This window comes from Bufo gargarizans, chromosome 4 (assembly GCF_014858855.1).
Source record: "Bufo gargarizans isolate SCDJY-AF-19 chromosome 4, ASM1485885v1, whole genome shotgun sequence".
NCBI lineage: Eukaryota > Metazoa > Chordata > Amphibia > Anura > Bufonidae > Bufo > Bufo gargarizans.
This window is the reverse complement of record NC_058083.1, coordinates 38,719,608-38,742,704: the sequence shown is the minus strand read 5'-3', so window position 1 is coordinate 38,742,704 and position 23,097 is coordinate 38,719,608. Positions and strand designations below refer to the sequence as shown.

Here is a 23,097-nt window from a genome sequence, read left to right as displayed (position 1 = left end):
TCAATCTCTTCCACCTCTGGTGCAGGGCTATGTGGATGTCATCAAAAAGCATAACAGACTGCTGCATGACTTGGGGCTCAGACTGCTTGCCTGATTTGAAAGACAGATGGCCATGGGCTGCAGGTGACAACTCTGATCTATCCGTAGGAGACTGGGTGGGAGACAATGTGAAGGAACTGGAGGCACAGTCAGCCACCCAATCTACGATCGCCTGTACTTGTTCTGGCCTCACCGTTCGTAGAGCCGCATTCGGCCCTACCAAATAACACTGAAGGTTCTGTGGCCTAAATTTTATACAATTACTTCACGGTCACCAAAAATGTAAATTTGTCAACCAATAATGTAACTGCAGTATTGACTGGTTGTATTGGACTGTCAGAAATGCAGCAAAGGCCATAAATGAAGTATCTAGGACAAAAATTTGTGTTTTTTTAAACCAGAATATAACTGCAATATCTAACACTTGTATTGGACTGTCACAAATGCAGAAAAGGCCACAAATGTAGTGTCTTGCACAAAATTTTTATTTCATTTTATTTTTTAACCAGAATATAACAGCAGTATGTAACGCTTGTATTGGACTGTCACAAATGCAGCAAAGGCCTCAAATGTAGTATCTAGCACAAAATGGGTGTTTTTTTATTTTTAAACCTGAATATAACAGAGGTATTTAGCACTGTTAAATATTGTATTGGACTGTCACAAATGCAGTGCAGGGCGCAAATGTACTTTTTAGCAAAAAAAAATTATAATTTGTCCCCACAGAATCTAATCTAACAGATGGATTTAAATGGATTGTACTTTACAGAAAAAAAAATATGAATATGTCACCCCCTGGGTCCCTGAACTTACTAAATGATTCCCTATATTATTTTGCCTTCCCCTGGCACATATGCAGTGCAGGTGCACTTAAAACATGGGTTTATGTTGCCCACTGAACTAAAAGAACATGGGTAAATCATTGTCCCTGGCCCATATGCAGTGCTGGTGCACTGAACTTGCACAAAATGGCCGCCGACACCCACCTAACTAACAGATGGATAAAACATATTTTTCTGTGTCACTGGGCTCAGGGCTGGGTAAAAAAATGTTGCATTGCACCCACAAAACAAAATTGCTGTAGATCGCAGAATTAACAACAAGCACTTCTGATAACAGATAGATTATTTCTATTCTCTACCTCACAGCAGCAGCATCCTATCCCTACACTAGTAAGAGCAGAGTGACGTGCAGCGCTACATGACTCCAGCTTATATAGAGGCTGGGTCACATGCTGCACTGGCCAATCACAGCCATGCCATTAGTAGGCATGGCTGTGATGGCTTCTAAGGGCACAGAGACAAACACTTTTTGATTGGCTGCTCTGCAGCCTTTCAAAAAGTGCTATTAACTCTCCGAACACCAAACTCGAACACAAACTTTAACTGAAAAGTTTGGGTTCGCGTCCGGGGTCTAAAAACCCTAAAGTTCGATACGAACCCGAACTAAAGTGCGGGTTCACTTAACCCTAAATGTTAGATCAAATAAAGAAATTAAAAGGAAATTAAAACACCCCAAAAAAATTCTCACTTTTTAGCCCTTTTTCCCACTTATACACGCCAAAAAGAGCTGTAATTTTCTCACTTCAGCACACAACAGATTTTTTTTTTTGTGTGCCAGTAACACACGTCAAAAAGGGCTTTAGGACATATAACTGCAGTGCTGAGAGGCAAATATATTTTTTCTTTTTAATGTAATTAACGCCACAAAGGTGCAACTCTGATCTTTCAGCAGGGGACTGGGTGGGAGACAATGTGAAGGAACTGGAGGCACTGTCAGCAACCCAATCTACTATCGCCTGTACTTGTTCTAGCCTCACTATTCGTAGAGCCGCATTCGGCCCGACCAAATACCACTGCAGGTTCTGTCGCCTACTCGCACCTGAGGAAGGTGTTTCACTTGTGCGTGTAGCTGGCACAGATCTACCACGTCCTCTCCCTGCAACAGGAGCTCCACCAGCAGCACCACGACCGGGGCCACGTCCATTATTTGACGCTCTCCTCATTCTTTGCGTTCACCAACCAAACTAACAGATGGTTTATGTCAAGCGACAATGTAACCACCAATAGTCAACAATTATATTCACTGACAGTAAGGCTGTGCCGGTGTCATAAAGAGGAAACATTTTTTGAGGTCACACGACAGTGTGACAGGTGAATTTTATACAATTACTTCACGGTCACAAAAGTTTTTAATTTGTCAACCAACAATGTAACTGCAGTATTGACTGGTTGTATTGGACTGTCAGAAATGCAGCAAAGGCATATGTAGTATTTTGCACGAAATGGGTGTTTTTATAAAATCAGAACAGCGATATTTAAAGCTTGTATTGGACTGTCACAAAAGCAGCAAAGACTCCATATGTAGTATCTTGCACAAAATGGGTGTTTTTATTTTTAAACCAGGATATAACTGCAGTATTAAAAGCTTGTATTGGACTGTCACAAATGCAGCAAAGGCCCCAAATGTAGTATCTAGGATAAAATGGGTGTTTTAAAAAAAAACTGAATATTACTGCAGTATTTAACGCTTGTATTGGACTGTCACAAAAGCAGCAAAGGTTTAGCAAAAACATGCTTTAGAACATATAACTGTACTGCAAAAGGGCAAATAAGACATAGAAATATTACCTTGTAATAAACCCCGTTAATGGCTGTATCAACCAGCACTTGCGCCCCAATAAGAAGACCGGTTTGATGGAATTACAGAGCTGTATAATGGCAATTTAGATCCCCAGTCAGTGCATCTTGAATTATCTTTCCATGCACTTGTAAATCGCTTTTTCTGAACAATTAAATATCTTTTTTCTATCACTGTCCCTAGCGCTTGCAGATGTCTCTCCCTGCACTCAGTACACTGGCAAATGGCAGAATCCAAGATGGCTATTAATAAGGCTATGACATCACAGGACTGGCTGGCTGCTGATTGGCTGAATGCATGTCAATCTGGGCCATCCCGCCTTACCAGAGTTCCTTGTTCCATGTCCTCAAACGTGCAGCTGCCTTTTTAGGAAAAAATGTGATTCGTTACCACAAAGCGCAAGAATATTCACATTCGTTGCAAATAGAATTTTTCCTACAATTCGGATCAAATTCCACTATGTCAGCTTCAACTCGCTCATTTCTAGTCACGACTGTAGAGTACTGAATCCACACTTTTTGTTTGGTCAAGCGATTTGCATAATTAATTCGATTGTGGTATGTTTTTGATTATTTTTTTCATTGCTGCATTTGTTTGCACATTTTTTTTTCTGAAAACTGATACATAATTTGTCATACCTCTAGTTGCTTGGCTAAGAAGGCATCAACAAGGTTCCTTTGGTCATTTACGTCCAGTTCTTTTGTCTCTTTTGTAAATGTTTTTCTTACAAAGCTCTTAAGCTCCTTCATATTTTCACTAACTGTTTTGTGAGGTCCGGGCAGCCATTTAAACAGAAGTGGAAAACTATTGTACAGCTACAACATACATGAAATACGAATTAATGTTTTACAAATTGAACTTAAAGAGATAGCTAGATATTAATTGCAAGTCATGAAACAGATAGACCGATAGAGAGAGAGAGATACAAAGATAGATAGACAATATACTGTAAGAACCACTTACCATGACCCAGGGACTGTTAAGAAGTTTTGTATTTTCAGTGACTATAGCCAAAATCCTCAGAATGGTTGGATCTTCATATTCATATCTTTTATTCAGCAGTATAGTCACAATTATATTGGTTACAGCAGCTTTAAAGAATTTCTGATTATTACAGGGCTTTCCTGAAAAAGAAAAAAAACATGATTTTAACTTTTTAACTGATTTTCTTTGTTTAACACACCAGATTACATGATGTTGATACCCAGAATGTGCACCTGAGAAGTCACTAGAGTTGAGCGGACACCTGGATGTTCCTCTTACTCCCTTTACTCTGTTGCGACCTGTGCCTGCGCATGAAACATTTAGGTCTCTGCCACTCTGCAGCAAAATGTGGTTAAGAGCATGGCAAGTGCTCTGCAAACAAATGTGGATAGGGAAATGACTTAAAATAACATAAAATACGTAAAAATTTAAAATAATAATCTTGAACTTGGAGGACGAGGTCAATATGGAGTAGGAGGTTGAGGAGGCGGTGGATGTGGTAGTGTAGGTGGAAGCGGCGGTGGAGGAGGAGGAGGAGGTAGCCTACATTGTTTTTCGGTTTTAATTAAAAAAATTATGTTTAAATTAGGGTATGCCCCAAAACATTGGGAAATATAACCTATGATAACCCCCTGCAGTCGTGCTAAACACACGTTCAGACAATACACTGGCTGCAGGGCAGGCCAGCACCTCCAAGGCATAAAGGGCAAGCTCAGGCCATGTGGACAATTTGGAGACCCAGAAATTGAATGGGACAGAACCATCAGTCAGTACGTGTAGATGTGTGCACAGGTACTGTTCCACCATGTTGTTCAAATGCTGCCTCCTGCTAAGACGTTCCATATCAGCTGGTGGTGCCGGTTGTTGTGGTTAGTTGACAAAGCTTTTCCACATGTCGGCCATGCTAACCCTGCCTTCTGAGGTACTGGCGGTGACCCAGCTGTGTTGTCGACTTCTTCCTCCTCCTCTGCCTTGTCCTTGTGCTTCCAATTGTCCACTGGTGTCAGTTGGGAATGCTCTTAGGAGCGCGTCTACCACCATGCGACTGTAGTCACACATCTTCCCTCCTATCATGCTCCAGTGAGGGAATTTAGTCTGGCACGTTGTCTTTGTAACGGGGATCAGGCAGGGTGGTCACCCAGCAGCCTGCACACATTAAAATGTGGGCAACTCTGCGGTCATTGCGCAGGCACTGCAGCATGTAGTCGCTCATGTGTGCCAGGCTGCTTAAAGGTAAGGACAAGCTGTCCTCTGTGGGAGGTGTATCATCTGTGTCCTCCGTATCCCCCCAGCCATGCTCCAGTGATTGCCACGAGCTGTGTTGGGTGCCACTCTGCTGTGAACATGGTTCCTCCTCCTCCAGAACTGTGCCCTGGCTGGCCAAATGTGTACCTTGTCTCTGCTGGTGCAGGAACCCACCCTCTGAGCCACTTATAAATGACTGGCCTGAAACCCTTTGAAATGACCGCTCTTCCTCCTACTCTTCCTCCTCCTCCTTTACCACATCCTCTTCCATCATCGCCCTAAGTGATTTAGGTGATTGCGTGCTGCATGCTGCAGCTAAATCTTCACTATCGCCTGCTGCTGCTCGCATAGTCTCTCTAGCATATGCAATGTGTAGTTCCACCTCGTGGGCACGTCGCATATGAGGCGGTGAGCAGGAAGGCCGAAGTTCCTCTGCAGCACAGACAGGCGAGCAGCAGCAGGATGAGAACGCCGATTATTGCACACCACCAGGCCGGGATTGAGGCTCACTGGCAGCAACCACTCATTGGTCTGTTTTTCTATACCCCTCCACAGCTCCTGCGCGGTGTGGGGTTTGTCCCCCAAACACATCAATTTTAGAACTGCCTGCTGATGTTTACCCCTGGCTGTGCTGAAGTTGGTGGTGAAGGTCTTTCACTGACCAGATGAGAAGGTGGTAGAAGAGGAGGAGGATTCCAAGTAGGAGGATGAGGTAACAGGAGGCAAAGAATAATGCCCTGCGATCCTTGGTGGTGGAAGGACATGCACAAAAAACGCTATCCGCCTGGGGCCTAGCCACCACTACATTTACCAGTTAGGGAGATTTAGCTTCCCTGCCCGTGCTTTATGGTCCACGTATCTATGGTTAGGTGGACCTTGCCACAGATGTCTTTGCGCAGTGCACACTTGATTTTATCCGCCACTTGGTTGTGCAGGGAAGGGACGGCTCACCTGGAGAAGTAGTGGCGGCTGGATGACGTACTGTGGGACAGCAACCACCATCAGCTGTCTGAAACAGTTTGTCTCCACCAGACGGAATGACAGAATTTCAAAGGCCAGTAGTTGAGAAATGCTGGCATTCAGGGCCAGGGATCAAGGGTGGGTAGGTGGGTACTTCTGCTTTCTCTCCAGTGTTTGGGAGATAGACAGCTGAACGTTTTCATTGGACATTGTGGAGATGCTTGGTGACCGAGGTGGTGGCGTTGCTCGCATATCCTCTGTTTGAGGGGTGGCAGGTGCCACCGTCAATCCAGAGGGGGATGAAGAGGCCGAGACTGCAGCAGAAGAGGAAGCAGGAGGAGCCAGAGACCTTTCTTGGTTTTTGAGGTGTCTACTCTACTGCAGCTTGTGCTTTGCACTTAGATGCCTGGTCATGCAGGTTGTGCTCAGGTTCAGAATGTTAATGCCTCGCTTCAGGCTCTGATTGCACAGCATGCAAACCACTCATGTCTTGTCATCAGCACATTGTGTGAAGAACTGCCATGCCAGGGATCTACTTGGAGCTGGCTTTGGTGTGCTCGGTCCCTGGATGCGGTGGGCAGTAGCAGGTGTACTGTCTTCGAGACGTCCGCTCTGCTTTTGCACCCTGCTCCCTCTTTTGCTGTGCTGTTGGCTTGGTGTGACCACTGCCTCTTCCTCCAAACTATGAAAGCCACTGTCATGACCTTCATTCGATGTGGGGTCTAGGACCTCATCGTCCTCCACATCATCTTCCCTCAGTCTTCCCCCCCGCCCTCCTTGTTGGTCTGCACACTGCAGCCGCAGCAGTTAACACCTGTGTTTTGTCCTCTTCAGAGACGTGCTGCGGTGGTATTCCCATGTCCTCATCTTGAAACATAAGTGGTTGGGCATTAGTGCATTCAATGTATTCCACTTCTGGGGCAGGGCTAGGTGGATGGGAAACCGTGCCAGCAGAGTCATCTAAAAGCAGAAGAGACTGCTGCATGACATGGGGCTCAGACTGCTTGGCTGATTTGCAAGGGGGTGAGGTGAAAGACTGATGGCCATTAGTGTTGAGGTCATATATTCAAATAGCGAATATTAATTGTGAATATCACAACTTTGCAAATCTGCAAATATTACAAATATAGTGCTATATATTCGCTATATCGAATATTCGTAATTTTTTAACATCTGAAAACATGATTCCTCCCTGCTTCTTTCTTGTGGGTCAATTAGTCATTGGCCCACAAGCAACTTAATCAGGAAGGAATCATGTTTTTAAATGAAAAATAAAATGATGAATATTCTAAAAAACAAATTTATAGCAATATAGGGAATGCATTAGTTTTTTAGAATATTCGTCTTTTTTTTTTTCCAATCTATACGGTTGTTCACATACTCCTCCCCAACAAGCATCCCCGTCACCATGGAACGCCTGTGGGTTAGAATATACCATCGGATCTGAGTTTTCACGATCTCAGGGAAAACTCAGATCCGATGGTATTTTCTAATCCACAGGCGTTCCCATGGTGACGGGGACGCTTGTTGGTGAGGAGTATGCGAACAACTGTACAGATTGGAAAAAAAAAATGTGAATATTCTAAATAGCCAACCAATTGGAAAGTTGCCTTATACAGTTAAAAGAAAATCGCAATACGCAAATAATTAAATCACATATTATTCGCGATAAATCGAATAATGACGAATATTCAGTTTCGACGAATATAAGATGAATAATCAATCGACTATTCGTGAAATATTGCAAAATTGAATATGGCACCTCCCGCTCATCACTAATGGCCATGGGCTGCAGGTGCCAACTCTGAGCTTTCTGCAGAGGACTGGGTGGGAGATAACGTGAAGGAACCTGATCCACTGTCAGCCACCCAATCTACTAGCGCCTGTACTTCTTCTGGCCTCACCATCCGTAGAGCGGCATTGGGGCCTACCAAATAACGCTGCAGGTTCTAGCGCCTACTCGCACCTGAGGAAGGTGTTTCACTTGGACATGTAGCTGGCTGCAGAAAGGCCACTTCCTCTCCCTGCAACAGGAGCTCCACCACAACCATATCCACGTCCGTTATTTGATGTTCTCCTCATTATTTGCGTTCACCTACCAGGTGTCAATTAAACTGCCGATAGTCAACAATTAATTTCCTTAACAGTAAGTCAGTGCCCGTGTCATAAACAGAATACATTTCTTTAGGTCACACAACAGTGTAACAGAGCAATGGAATACAATTACTTCACTATCACCAAAAGTTGGAATTTTCAAACCAACAATTTAACTGCAGACGATAACGGACTGTCAGAAACGCAGCGTACACCGACAAATGTGCATCCTACCACATAACCAGTGTTTATTGCAAACAACTGTAGAAATGCAGTATTTCACAGGTAAATTCTAAAATAGCTAATGCTGTGTTGTACACAGAAGTGCTCTGGGGCAATAGTACAGTGTTTTTTGGCAAACATCTGTGTAAATGCAGAGTTCCACTGGTTACTTCACATGAAAGAAATACAGGGTAGGCCTTAGATCAGCTATATAGGCCAAAACCAGTGTTTATTGCAAACAACTGTAGAAATGCAGTATTTCACTGCTTTATAAATTATAAAATAGGTAATACTGCGTTGTACGCAAAAGTGCTCTGGGGCAAAAGTACAGTGTTTTTTGGCAACCAACTATAGAAATGCAGTATTTCACTGCTTAATCATGAAATAGGTAATACTGTTGCTGTACGCAAATGTGCAGTGTGGCACTAGAACACTTTTATTGGCAACCAACTATAGAAATGCAGTATTTCACAGCTTTTTTTTATAAAATAGGTATTAATACTGAGGTTTACGCAAAAGTGCACTGTGGCACTAGAACAGTTTTTTGGGCAAACAACTCTAGAAATGCAGTATTTCACTGCTTAATTATGAAATTGGTAATACTGCGCTGTACGCAAAAGTGCTATCTAGCACAAAAATGTAGCTTTTTTACAGCAGCAAGGTAACGGCACTATTTAACGGTTTTACTGGACAGTCAGATATGCAGTGCCTGTGGCAGACAGATTAAAAAAAAAACTTGCTTTAGGTCACAAAAATGTGTGACAGTCTGACAGACTAATGTAATTGAATAATTTGCCAGGTATGCACTGTCGGCTGTAGAGGTACTTGACCTGCCTAAAAAGGGAATTTCGCCTCCACTGAGCTACCAGAACAGATGTAGACTAATGTCCCTGGCACAGAGGCAGTGAACATGCTGTTTCAAGGTGACTGCATTTAACAAAATGGTCGCTGACGCTGACCTCACTAACAGATGGATTAAAAATTATTTTGGAGTATCACTGGGCTCAGGGCTGGGTACAATATTGTAGCATAGCACCCTCCATTATCGCTGTAGTTTGCAGATTGTACAACACCAGAATTCTGCCCGAATCTGTCCCTCACAGCAGCAGCAGCAGTAGCTTTCCCTACACTGACAAGAGCAGAGTGACGTGCGGCGCTATGTGACTCCAGCTTTCATAGAGGCTGGGTCACATGATGCACTTGAAAAATGATAGCCATGAAATTAGTAGGCATGGCTGTGATAGCCTCTTAGGGCAAAGTAGTTAAACACTTGTTGATTGGCTGCCCTGCAGCCTTTCAAAAAGTGCCAAGAGATTGCCAAACACCGAACCCGAACCCAAACTTTTACGGAAATGTTCGGGTTCGGGTCTGGGTCCCAAAAATCGTAAAGTTTGGTACAAACCCGAACTTTACAGTTCGGGTTCGCTCAACTCTAGAAGTCACCTCAAATAATAGGTGAATGTTACTCTATCTTATATCCATGGAATGTTATAAATGTCTAATAGGTGGTGGTGGTGATGGGTCTTATAGATGACTCTCCTTTGCAACATAAGGTGGCTGTCTGCAAAGAGGGGTAGTTGCTAAGGGAACTGTTTCAGTAAGTCCCATATACTTCTTAGGCATGGGCATAGCTATATGGGGTGCAGAGGTAGCAGTAGCTACGCACCGTGCCCAGGAGACTGAGAGGCCCAAAGACCCTTCTGCTACATAAGAAGACACCAGTGTTATAGATAGTGCATGCTGGTCAAGTTACATCTCTGGCTTTAGGAAAGGGGTAAGGTCAAGAATTTGACATGGGGGGCGGTGGTGCCGGTTCATTTTTTGCCTCAGGAAGCACGAGGACTATGTGCTTCCCTGCCCCCGCAGCGCTCACTGTCCGCCTCTGAATCTTTGGCTTCCGCCTCTTTCATGCGTACCAGTATCCAAGTCCTTCCTCACTAAAGTGCTTAGCCAAGCACTGGACAAAGCCCTCAGACCGGTCCTGACCGAATTGGCAGACATCAAAACCGAGATTTCCCAAGTGGGACACAGAGTGGAGGCCTTAGAGCAAGCAGCACGCGAACTGAGGTCACATTTCACAGGGGTGTGTGGCTCATTGCCTTAATGGACACGCCAAAGAGCTTAATAGAGCTTTCTCTCTGCTGGAAGATCAAGAAAATCGCAGCAGGCGGCGTAATGTTCGGATAAAAGGACTACTCGAATCCTGGGCTGCTGAATTGCTACGTAAAGTAGCCATGGAAATATTTGCAGATTTATTGGAGCCTGACTCCGCTGCGACAATTACAATTGAACGCATACACAGAGCCTTGAGACCCCAGCCAAAATCAAATGAGAGACCGAGAGATGTGGTCTGCGGCTTACTGTGTTTTGTAGACACAGCGCTGGTTATGGAGGCGGCACGTACTAGAGTCCGAATTTTGTATGGAGGTACAGATATTGCGCTATACCAGGACATTTCACCATCAACACTGGCAAAACGGCGCATAATGAAGCCTCTGCTTGATGCCTTACGAGCACAAAAGATTACATACACTTGGATGTACCCTTTTGGACTGTCCATACACAAGAATGGAAAACACATCACCATACACATGCCGGATAATCTTGACAAGGCGTGGGAGCACATTGGTATCTGCCCATCGACAGACGTGGCTACCGGTGGCCTACCCGACGACACTCCCAGTCCTACCACAGCTGGAACCCTGGAGAAGAGTCCAACGCACCAAGGCCAGCAAAGCGGCCAAGTACATGATGGGATCCACAGACCTTCCACCCTGAGGACTTAACACGCCAAGATCTGGTCCAGTATTGATGAGAGCATGGGAGGGTTCCGGTGCTGGTTCTTTCATTGTGGATGGTCCCTACCCTTTAGTACATATATTGCATAAGGTGGAATTTACTGCCCCTTGACCACAGGTCTAGGGACCTACAGCTAGACCACTGCATACCCTAAGGGTTTGTGATTGCCACTAACCCCCACTGAGTGTTCCGGTGCATCTTGCGCCTTGTTTTGATGTTCACTAATAAGGATTTCTTGACAAATGTTCTCTACACTTAATTACCTGACAGTTTACTCCTATATAGCTTAGGTAATAATATGTTTACGTTCAATGTACTCAGCATCTACATAAACGGTCTTTATTAGTGGTGACTGATAAGCACCACATTTTGTTTTACTTAATGTACTTATTGAGTACAGCATATTTGATGTACTCAGCATAGACATACCTAATACGTGTATTTGTGATGATTAGACATATGTACACTTTTGTTTAATGAGATAACTTGAAAGTTGCCCGGAGGGTGTCGTGGAAAAGGTGAGAGTTGCCTTACGCCTAAACTTTTGTTTAATATTCTTAATATCCTGTTGCCTGAAAGCTTAGATCTGGGGTGCTATTCCATGATATGTACTTAATTAATGTACTCAGCACACCTCTTCCTGACAAGCTTAGAATTATGTCTACTAATTGACAGAGTACTTTGCGCTCAACTCCTCCACACACAGCTCACAACCTATTGTATGGGAGACCCACAAGGCGTTTATTAGAGGCTGCTTTATCTTTTTGGCCACTAGGGTTAAGAGAGAACAACAAAAAGCCGTTGACACACTCTTAGCGGACATAGCAACAATAGAGAAAGTACATAAAGCTTTGCTATGTAACGAACACCAAAAAGCTCTGACAGAACTTAGAATTCAACTCCGCGACCTCCTTAACCAAAAAGTGGCGAGGCAAATGTTGAATTTTCAGCATAAAGTATATGCTCATGGAGACAAAGGAGGAAAGCTGATGTCATCCTTGCTTAAGAAAGCTAAGAATGTCACTCACATTTCCTCTATAAAACAGTCAGATGGCAAACTGACTAATGAAACTCCAGAAATTGCTAAGGCCTTTAAAGAGTTCTACTCTGCGCTGTACAACCTCCATCAGACAGGAACACCTGACCGGGAACTCCAAAGGGAGCACCGCATGATGGATTTCCTAGAATCTCTTCATCTTCCGGTCACCACACCAGAACACTCTACGTACCTCATTAGACCAATAACAACTGAAGAAGTAGTCAGCACTCTTAAAAGCTTTCCACCTGGCAAAAGCCCAGGACCAGACGGTTTGTCTTTGCTATATTATAAAAAATTCCAGGACATTCTTATCCCCAGGTTTACAGAAGTGTGCAATTCCCTACTACAGCGTGACTCCCTGCCCAGACACTAGAATCTTATGTCACCTTAATCCCTAAGGAGGGAAAAGATCCCCAAAGCTGCGGGAGCTATCGCCCAATTTCCCTCCTGAACCTGGACCTAAAACTGTGGGCCAAGATCATAGCGTGCAGGCTAGGCAAGTTCTTGCCAGCTCTGATAGGACATGAGCAATCAGGCTTTGTCCAGGGTCGGGAGGGGAAAGACAATTCCCACAGAATATTTCACGCCATACACATGGCACATAAATAGAAACTACCCCTAGCTTTACTTAGCATCAATTCCGAAAAGGCGTTTGATAGGGTCAACTGGCTGTTTATGAAGTTGACCCTGTAACGCTTTGCCTTCCCAGATGCCTTTAAGCAGGCAATCTTTACCCTTTACCAGAACCCTTACGCTAGATTGAAAGTCAATGGCACACTCTCACCGTCTTTTCATATCACCAATGGGACCAGACAGGGGTGCCCTCTATCCCCCTCTTTTTTTATCTTAGTAGTGGAGACGCTCTTACAGATAGTCAGGCAATCACCAGATATTCCAGGAGTTAAATATGGCCAGAAAGAACTAAAATGCACTGCGTTTGCGGATGATCTGCTGTTCTTAATAATGGATCCTGAGAAGGGACTAGCCCCCTTGGTGAATAGTATAGAAATATATAGGTCTCTCTCGGATTTTAAGGTGAATCACACCAAATCTGAGATATTAAATATATCTCTGCCAGAACCCAAAGTAGCTGCCTTACGCGCCCGATTCCCATTCCATTGGACTAAGGGGCCTATCAAATATCTAGGGATCCAAATCCCCAGAAACACCAATGATCTATATCAACACAACTATGTTCCCCTTTTAGGAGAGATACAACGTCTTCTACTAGCTTACAACCTGCCCTACCTCTTCTGGATTGGACAAAAAAAAAACATTCTAAAGGCTTATGTGATGCCAAAAGTCTTGTATGTCGTGCAATTAGTCACAATTTGGCTTCCTAAATCTTTTCTCTCGAAAATAAGGGGTATGTTTTCTAGGTTCCTATGGAATGGTAGGAAGCCTCGGATTTCTCATGAAATCCTAATCAGAGGTAGGGAGAGAGGAGGATTGGGATTACCTGACGTCTCTAGATACTATAGCGCTATACAACTCAATAGATGGCTTGAAATGGTAGACCTCAAAAGACAACCAGATGTATACACCATTTGTAGTCATAGTACAGGAATACAATTCCAGAAAAACTTATGGCTCCCAGATAGGACTATACATTGAAATATGACTGTAGATCCAATGATCCGTGGACTTGGAGAGGTATGGAGAGAAATGAGCAAAAGTTTGTCCCCTATTCCATCCCCCCTGATGCCAGTGAGCCTTATTCCAGACCTCATAAATCAAGTTAACTTAGATAAACCACATTTGTGGACCTCCCTGACATCGGTCAGACTTGGTGAAGTTACTCCTGATGTGGAGTCCTCCATTCTTGGAGTGCTTCCATGCTCCATCACTGATTCCCCAGGATTTTCCCTTGCAAATGCCCAAATAAAAGCTGTGTGTGGAGAGTTGAAGGAGCAGTACTCCCTCCAAAGGTCCTTAACCGATTTTGAGAAATTAATCTCCTTGCTGCTTGCTGCTGCCAGGAAGGTGTCAAAGCTCTACTCATTAGTTGGAGGCGAGGGGGAACCTCTGAAACCTTTATACCTCAGAGAATGGGAAAAGGAATTGACTAGAGTTTGGAATGATGCAGAGGTCAAACAGGTCCTGAGACACTGTACCCGTTTACACGAGAATCACTTCAAATTACTTACAAGGTGGTATAAAACCCCTGATTTTCTCTTCAAAAGAGGGTTAGCGACTACAAGAGAGTGTTGGAGATGTGGAAAAGGAGTGGGCTCTCTGTCGCATATTTGGTGGGATTGCCCTCAGATTAAGTCCTACTGGGGAGAAGTAGAAGCGTTAATTCAGAAACGTACAACCCTAAGTCTAGTGAGGCAATCCAGGAAGATAACACCAATCACAGACAATGTGTGGCCATCAGGCTGCCTGCTTAAATAGGCAGCACTTCCTGGTCATGTGCCCTGTCCAGTGTCTCATGACTGATGACATCAGCGTACCTGTGGTTGGCTGTTGCTTCCTGAACCAGAAAGACCAATGTTGTTGCCTTGATAACTGTATGCAGGCGGAACTGCCTGATGAGGAGCGTGCCGTTGGAAGAACATGACAGTTATCCTCTATACACAGGATAGAACTGTGGGGGACTTTCCACTCGCACAGCTATTGATTACGAGAACGGGGACCCTGTACCGCATGGAGCAGCCACTCAGTAAACTTTCATTTATTTTGTTTGTAATGAAAAATTCTTAATTTGTTTCACAACTTGTATTTATTGAATAGAGTGCTTGGATTTAATCCTTTTATGTGAGAAATGTAACCGTTGACCCCCACAACCAGGAAGGCCCCAAAATATGTTGCATTTTGAACATTGAAGCTATTAATCTGAAACATTCCATGAATATTATCTTTGACGACTGAACCAGCAAGCAAGGTTTTTTTTTTTTTATTTTTGAACTATATAACAGAGATGACTATTCCAAATATGTCATTCGGCAGAAAACTCCTTTAACGACCATAGGCACCATATGTTATGGAGTGTTGAAATACTAAGGAAGTGATGAATTATCCACTCACCTTCATATAATCTTATTTTCTGAGTTAGGAATTCAGACTCTTCAATGATCTTATCTTGTATGGTTTTCTTCCCCATTCCATAGTCTCGTAAGGTTGAGAGTGTAAATCTTCTCATCACCTTCCAGTTGTCTCCATTGGAGAAGGCAACACCTGAATGAAAGGGATATGTATAATGTGATACATGATGTTAGAGATGAGCGAATTTCTCAAAAATTTTATTCGGCCAATTCGCAGAGTTTTTAAAAAAAAATTACGTTAAAACAACAGCTATTTCCGGGCTTCGTAGAACACTGTGCCTTGCAGTAACACGCATAGGGAGTCTGCTGTGGTAGTGAAATAATACTGTGAGTCAGTATGATACGCAGATGACAGGGGTCATTCTTAGAATCACGGCACATTTCACTTATTTGGGCAGTCACTGGGCCAAAACTGACCAAATAACTGAAGTATCAACTGAGCCTTACAGCCGTCAACAAGAAGCACACTCCTTTTACCCCCTCATCAGCTGATTCCACATAGATGTCTACAGAACCTGTTCTCTGAAACACTTAAACAAGTAGAGCCCCCATGACAGAGTGGAAAGGGTGTCAGCAGTAAGTTTGTGTTGACGTCACTGATTAATTTGCCCTTCCTCTGATCCGTCAGAACAATAACCCACAAAAAACTAAAGTATTGCTAATGCCCAAAAAAACAAGAGTGGATCTAAAACAGAAATGACACGTTTTGTACCCACTCCTGCTTTTGGCTACCAATTCATATGCCAATTCTGATGGGACCATATAGGCCTTACAGCTGCTACACAGACAGGATCCATTGTGCATCTAATTTTTCCTTCCTTCTGACAGATCAGAAGAAGGGTCAAATAAATAATTATGTCAGCCAGGCCGAAAGGCAAAATAGTGGCCGAGTCATGAAGTGGGGAGGGCGGGAACAGCATGAGAAATCCACAGAGCGGCCCTATGACATAGTGGTGAGGTTGAAGCAGCATGAGGAGACCGCAGAGTGGACCAATGGCAGAGTCTGAAGGTGGGGGCAGCAGCAGCATCAGGAGGAGGCCACAGAGTGGCACAATGACAGAGTGTGGAGGTGCTCACAGAATCAGGAGGCCACAGATGAAGAAAACTTATGAAGAAAACCTGAACCTATAGCTCAGTGGTTTAGATGCCTGCCTCAGATGCAGTGTTCTTGGGTTCAAACCCCTATCAGTCTTTTAAAAAAAATAACATTTTATTGAGCCCTAGAAAAGAGACAAATTCACGTAATCTGTGACCCTGATTTCTGACTCTTCTCTTCTTGATAGTCAGCGTCACAAGGACTTTTAGCTTCTTTGTACTTTTCATATGCTCAATCACATACAGGTGAAACTCGAAAAATTAGAATATCGTGCAAAGTTATTTTTTTCAGTAATGCAACTTAAAAGGTAAAACTAATATATGAGATAGACTCATTACATGCAAAGTGAGATACCGTATTTTTCGCTTTATAAGACGCACCTGATGATAAGTTTTCAGAGGAGGAAAATGGAGAAAAATATAAATTGAACTAAAAGGGGGGTTATAGTTACAGTATTTTTAAAATGAACACTGTCCAGGGACTGTTCTGTAATTGGCATCTGTCTAGATATGACTATAACCCCCCTCATCCATAGAAATCCACCCATGTACTGCAAAATATGGGTGGATTCCTATGGATGTGGGGGTTATAGTCATATTTAAAATAAACACTGTTCTGTAATAGTCATGTGTAGAGTTGAGCGAACCTGAACTGTAAAGTTCGGGTTCGTACCGAACTTTAGGTTTTTCGGCACCCGGACCAGGACCCGAACATTTATGTAAAAGTTAGGGTTCAGGTTCGGTGTTCAGCACTTTCTTGGTGCTTTTTGAAAGGATGGAGTGCAGCCAATCAACAAGCGTCATACTACTTGCCCCAAAAGACCATCACAGCCATGCCTACTATTGGCATGGCTGTGATTGGCCAACTGCAGCATGTGACCCAGCCTATATTTAAGCTGGAGTCACGTAGCGCCGCCCGTCACTCTGCTCAGATTAGTGTAGGGAGAGGCTGCAGCTGCTGTGAAGGAGAGATCAGGGAGAAATCTTTTGAAGAACTGCTTTTTTACTCAGCGATCTATAGCAAATGTGTTTTGTGGGTGCAGTGCACAATTTTTTTAAGTCCTCTCTGAGCCAACTACTGCTGAAACAAACTTTTTTTTGCTTCAGTTTGTCAATATCAATACATAATCGGCAGCCATTTTATGCAACGATAGTGCACCAGCACAGGATATCTGCATGTCTGCAAGTCCAGAAATACTGCTTTTTGCTTACTGGGGTAAAAAAAAAAAAAAACATCTGTTATATAGTGCACATCTGGGATTAGACATGCATAAGTGAGTGTCACATTTAGGCCAGAAATACAGCTTTTTGTTTGCTGAGGTGAAAAAACCCCCATCTGTTTCACATAGTGCACATCTAGGATTAAGCGTGCATAAGTGAGTGTCAAATTTAGGCCAGAAATACAGCTTTTTGCTTACTGGAGTGAAAAAAACCTCAGATATACTGCACATCTGGGATTGGACAGGCATACGTGACTGTGAAATTTAGGCCACAAATACGGCTTTCTCATACTGGGGCAAACTGGGGTGGAAAAAAAAAAAAAACATCTGTTTCATATAGTACACATCTAGGTTTAGACATGCATAAGTGAGTGTCACATTTAGGCCAGAAATATGGCTTTTTGGTTACTGGGGTGAAAAAACCCTCTGATATACTGTACATCTGGGATTAGACATGCATAAGTGAGTGTCACATTTAGGCCACAAATACGGCTTTGTGCTTACTGGAGTGAAAAAACCCTCTGATATACTGCACATCTGGGATTAAACGTGCATAAGTGAGTGTCAAATTTAGGCCAGAAATACAGCTTTTTGCTTACTGGAGTGAAAAAACCCTTGGATATACTGCACATCTAGGATTGGACAGGCATACGTGACTGTGAAATTTAGGCCACAAATACGGCTTTCTCATACTGGGGCAAACTAGGGTGGAAAAAAAAAAAAAAACATCTGTTTCATATAGTACACATCTAGGTTTAGACATGCATAAGTGAGTGTCACATTTAGGCCAGAAATATGGCTTTTTGGTTACTGGGGTGAAAAAACCCTCTGATATACTGTACATCTGGGATTAGACATGCATGAGTGAGTGTCACATTTAGGCCACAAATACGGCTTTGTGCTTACTGGAGTGAAAAAACCCTCTGATATACTGCACATCTGGGATTAAACGTGCATAAGTGAGTGTCAAATTTAGGCCAGAAATACAGCTTTTTGCTTACTGGAGTGAAAAAACCCTTGGATATACTGCACATCTAGGATTGGACAGACATACGTGACTGTGAAATTTAGGCCACAAATACTGCTTTTTCATACTGGGGCATACTGGGGTGAAAAACAAAAACAAAAAAACATCTGTTTCATATAGTACACATCTAGGTTTAGACATGCATAAGTGAGTGTCACATTTAGGCCAGAAATATGGCTTTTTGGTTACTGGGGTGAAAAAACCCTCTGATATACTGTACATCTGGGATTAGACATGCATAAGAGAGTGTCACATTTAGGCCACAAATACGGCTTTTTGGTTACTGGGGTGAAAAAACCCTCTAATATACTGCACATCTGGGATTAGACATGCATAGGTAACTGTCACATTTAGGCCATAAATACGGCTTTGTGTTTACTGGGGTGAAAAAAAAACCTCTGATATACTACACATCAGGGATTAGACGTGCATAAGTGAGTGTCACATTTAGACCAGAAATACAACTTTTTGGTTACTGGGGTGAAAAAAACCTTCTAATATACTGCATATCTGTGATTAGATGTGCATAAGTGACTGTCACATTTCGGCCAGAAATACAGCTTTTTAGTTACTGGGGTGAAAAAAAACTCTATTATACTGCACATCTGGGATTAGACATGCATGAGTGAGTGTCACATTTAGGCCAGAAATACAGCTTTTTGCTTACTGGAGTGAAAAAACCCTCGGATATACTGCACATCTGAGATTGGACAGGCATACGTGACTGTGAAATTTAGGCCACAAATACGGCTTTCTTATACTGGGGCATACTGGGGTGAAAAAACAAAACAAAAAAACATCTGTTTCATATAGTACACATCTAGGTTTAGACATGCATAAGTGGGTGTCACATTTCGGCCAGAAATATGGCTTTTTGGTTACTGGGGTGAAAAAACCCTCTGATATACTGTACATCTGGGATTAGACATGCATAAGAGAGTGTCACATTTAGGCCACAAATACTGCTTTTTGGTTACTGGGGTGAAAAAACCCTCTAATATACTGCACATCTGGGATTAGACATGCATAGGTAACTGTCACATTTAGGCCATAAATACGGCTTTGTGTTTACTGGGGTGAAAAAAAACCCCTCTGATATACTGCACATCAGGGATTAGACGTGCATAAGTGAGTGTCACATTCAGGCCAGAAATACGGCTTTTTGGTTACTGGGGTGAAAAAACCCTCTGATATACTGCACATCTGGGATTAGACATGCATAAGTGAGTGTCACATTTCGGCCAGAAATACAGCTTTTTAGTTACTGGGGTGAAAAAAACCTCTATTATACTGCACATCTGGGATTAGACATGCATAAGTGACTGTCACGTTTAGGCCAGAAATACGGCTTTGTGCTTACTGGGGTGAAAAAACCCTCTAATATACTGCACATCTGGGATTAGACATTCATAAGTGACTGTCACATTTAGGCCAGAAATACGGCTTTTTGGTTACTGGGGTGAAAAAAAAAACTCTAATATACTGCAATTCTGGGATTGGACATGCACAAGTGATTGTCACATTTAGGCAAGAAATACGGCTTTTTGGTTACTGGGGTGAAAAAACCCTCTGATATACTGCACATCTGGGATTAGACATGCATAAGTGAGTATCAAATTTAGGCCAGAAATACAGCTTTTTACTTAATGGAGTGAAAAAACCCCTCTGATATACTGCACATCTGGGATTAGACGTGCATAAGTGACTGTCACATTTAGGCCAGAAATACGGCTTTTTGGTTACTGGGGTAAAAAAAAACTCTAATACACTGCACATCTGGGATTAGACATGCATAAGTGACTGTCACATTTTAGCCAGAAATATGGCTTTTTGGTTACTGGGGTGAAAAAACCCTCTAATACACTGCACATTTGGGATTAGACATGCATAAGTGACTGTCACATTTAGGCCAGAAATACGTCTTTTTGGTTACTGGGTGAAAAAAAAACCTCTAATAGACTGCACATCTGGGATTAGACATGCATAAGTGGGTGTCACATTAATGCCAGAAATACGGCTTTTTAGTTACTGGGGTGAAAAAAAACCCTCTAATATACTGCAACTCTGGGATTAGACCTGCATAGGTGACTGTCACATTTTGGCCAGAAATACGGCTTTGTGCTTTCTGGGGTGAAAAAACCCTCTGGTATACTGCACATCTGGGATAAGAAGTGCATAAGTGAGTGTCACATTTAGGCCACAAATACGGCTTTTTGGTTACTAGGGTGAAAAAAACCTCTGATATACTGCACATCTGGGATTAGACATGCATAAGTGACTGTCACGTTTACGCCAGAAATACGGCTTTGTGCTTACTGGGGTGAAAAAACCCTCTAATATACTGCACATCTGGGATTAGACATGCATAAGTGTCTGTCACATTTAGGCCAGAAAAACGGCTTTGCGCTTACTGTGGTGAAAAAAACCTTTGATATACTGCATATCTGGGATTAGACGTGCATAAGTGACTGTCACATTTAGGCCAGAAATACGGCTTTGTGCTTACTGGGGTGAAAAAAAACTCTAATCTACTGCACAACTGGGATTAGACTTGCATAAGTGACTGTCACTAGAGATGTCACAAACATAAAATTTTCCGTTCGCGAACGACAAAAGTGAATTTTTGCAAATGTTCGCGAACGGGCAAACCGGGTGAACCGGGCGAACCACCATTGACTTCGATAGGCAGGCGAATTTTAAAACCCACAGGGACTCTTTCTAGGCCAGAAATATGGCTTTGTGCTTACTGGAGTGAAAAAACCCTCTGATATACTGCACATCTGGGATTAGACATGCATAAGTGACTGTGAAATTTAGGCCACCAATACGGCTTTCTCATAGTGGGGCATACTGAGGAGACAAAAAAAACATCTGTTTCATATAGTACACATATAGGTTTAGACATGCATAAGTGAGTGTCACATTTTGGCCACAAATACGGCTTTCTGCTTTCTGGGGTGAAAAAAACCCTCTCGTATACTGCACATCTGGGATAAGAAGTGCATAAGTGAGTGTCACATTTAGGCCACAAATGCGGCTTTTTGGTTACGGGGGTGAAAAAAACCTCTGATATACTGCACATCTGGGATTAGACATGCATAAGTGACTGTCACGTTTAAGCCAGAAATACAGCTTTGTGCTTACTGAGGTGAAAAAACCCTCTAATATACTGCACATCTGGGATTAGACATGCATAAGTGTCTGTCACATTTAGGCCAAAAAAAAAACGGCTTTTTGGTTACAGGGGTGAAAAAACCCTCTGATATACTGCATATCTGGGATTAGACGTGCATAAGTGACTGTCACATTTAGGCCACAAATACGGCTTTGTGCTTACTGGGGTGAAAAATACCTCAAATCTACTGCACATCTGGGATTAGACTTGCATAACTGACTGTCACTAGAGATGTCGCAAACATAAAAAATTTACGTTCGCGAACGACAAACGTGAATTTTTGCAAATGTTCGTGAACGGGCGAACCGGGCGAACCACCATTGACTTCAATAGGCAGGCGAATTTTAAAACCCACAGGGACTCTTTCCGGCCACAGTAGTGACGGAAAAGTTGTTTCAAGGGGACTAACACCTGGACTGTGGCATGCCGGAGGGGGATCCATGGCAAAACTCCCATGGAAAATGACATAGTTGACGCAGAGTTGGGTTTTATTCCATAAAGGGCATAAATCACTTAACAATCCTAAATGTTTTTTGAACAACGTGGTTTAAAACATCCAGTGTGTGTATAGGATCAGGTATGATGTTGTATCGATCAGGTAGTGTAAGGGTTACGCCCGCTTTACAGACATTGACAGACCAAACTCCCCTTTTAATGCACCGCAAACAACCGCAAACAGTCCATTTGCCCAACCGCAAACTCCCCATTGGATACCAAGCTAGCCATGTCCCGTTGATGTCATTGAAGGTTTCTTCCTCCACCCAGCCACGTACAACACCAAGGGTCCCTGAAAGGTGAATTGAATAGATTTTTCGAACGGGGAGATGGTTAAAAAAACGCTGACTCCCTCCCCTTTGTTTTAATCCACGGTCACTGTGTCTGCGCCATGCAATTTACTGTCCCACCCGATATGAGTGGTATTTTCTGTAGTACTATTCTCATCAGTTTAATCCCTGTTACGTCCCATATCAGAGTGGGATTGCCTTTTGTGAAAAAAATTTAGGCCGGGTACCTTCGACTGCCTTCACAGTGACAGACCAAACTCTGATACACCAAACTGAATTGATTTTAGGAACCGGGAGATGGAAAAAGCAGCTTGGTCGGTCCTCTTACTCCCAAGTTGGGGCACTGCGCGTGCACGGAGCAATGTGCTGTGACACCATATATGAGTGGTGTCTTAACTAGTACTATTCCTATCAGTTTAATCCCTGTTACGTCCCCTATCCGGGGACGTGTGTGTCGAATTGATTAACCATTGTCGAATTAACGAACCATTATGACATCCTGAAATAATCTAGTTCTGAGCTTTGTACTTGCTTTGTATTGGAATTGTTGGGGATTTTTTAAATTGTCTGCATTATTTCTAATAAACTCTTAAGAGACTTTATTATGATTTTTTATTTATTTTATGTATTAAAAACCCATACAACTTAAAAAAAATAATTAATGTTTTTTCTATGAAAAATTATCCAGCCGATCGCTTTTGGTCTTATCATAATGAAGCAACGGCCTTA

At 42.9% G+C, this 23,097-nt stretch overlaps 1 protein-coding gene across 2 annotated transcripts in view; it reads right to left on the bottom strand.

The window, feature by feature from the left end:
* Positions 1-23,097, bottom strand: part of LOC122934971 (cytochrome P450 2K6-like) — a 149,486-nt gene that overhangs the window by 51,102 nt on the left and 75,287 nt on the right. The window contains exons 4-6 of one of the 2 annotated variants that reach the window (XM_044290656.1): positions 15,050-15,199; positions 3,643-3,803; positions 3,318-3,494 (exon numbers count right to left, since the gene is read on the bottom strand). In XM_044290656.1, coding sequence (XP_044146591.1) covers positions 3,318-3,494; positions 3,643-3,803; positions 15,050-15,199 — 488 coding nt within the window. The remainder of the gene's footprint in view (positions 1-3,317; positions 3,495-3,642; positions 3,804-15,049; positions 15,200-23,097) is intronic. The other variant, XM_044290657.1, reaches the window with a different exon arrangement.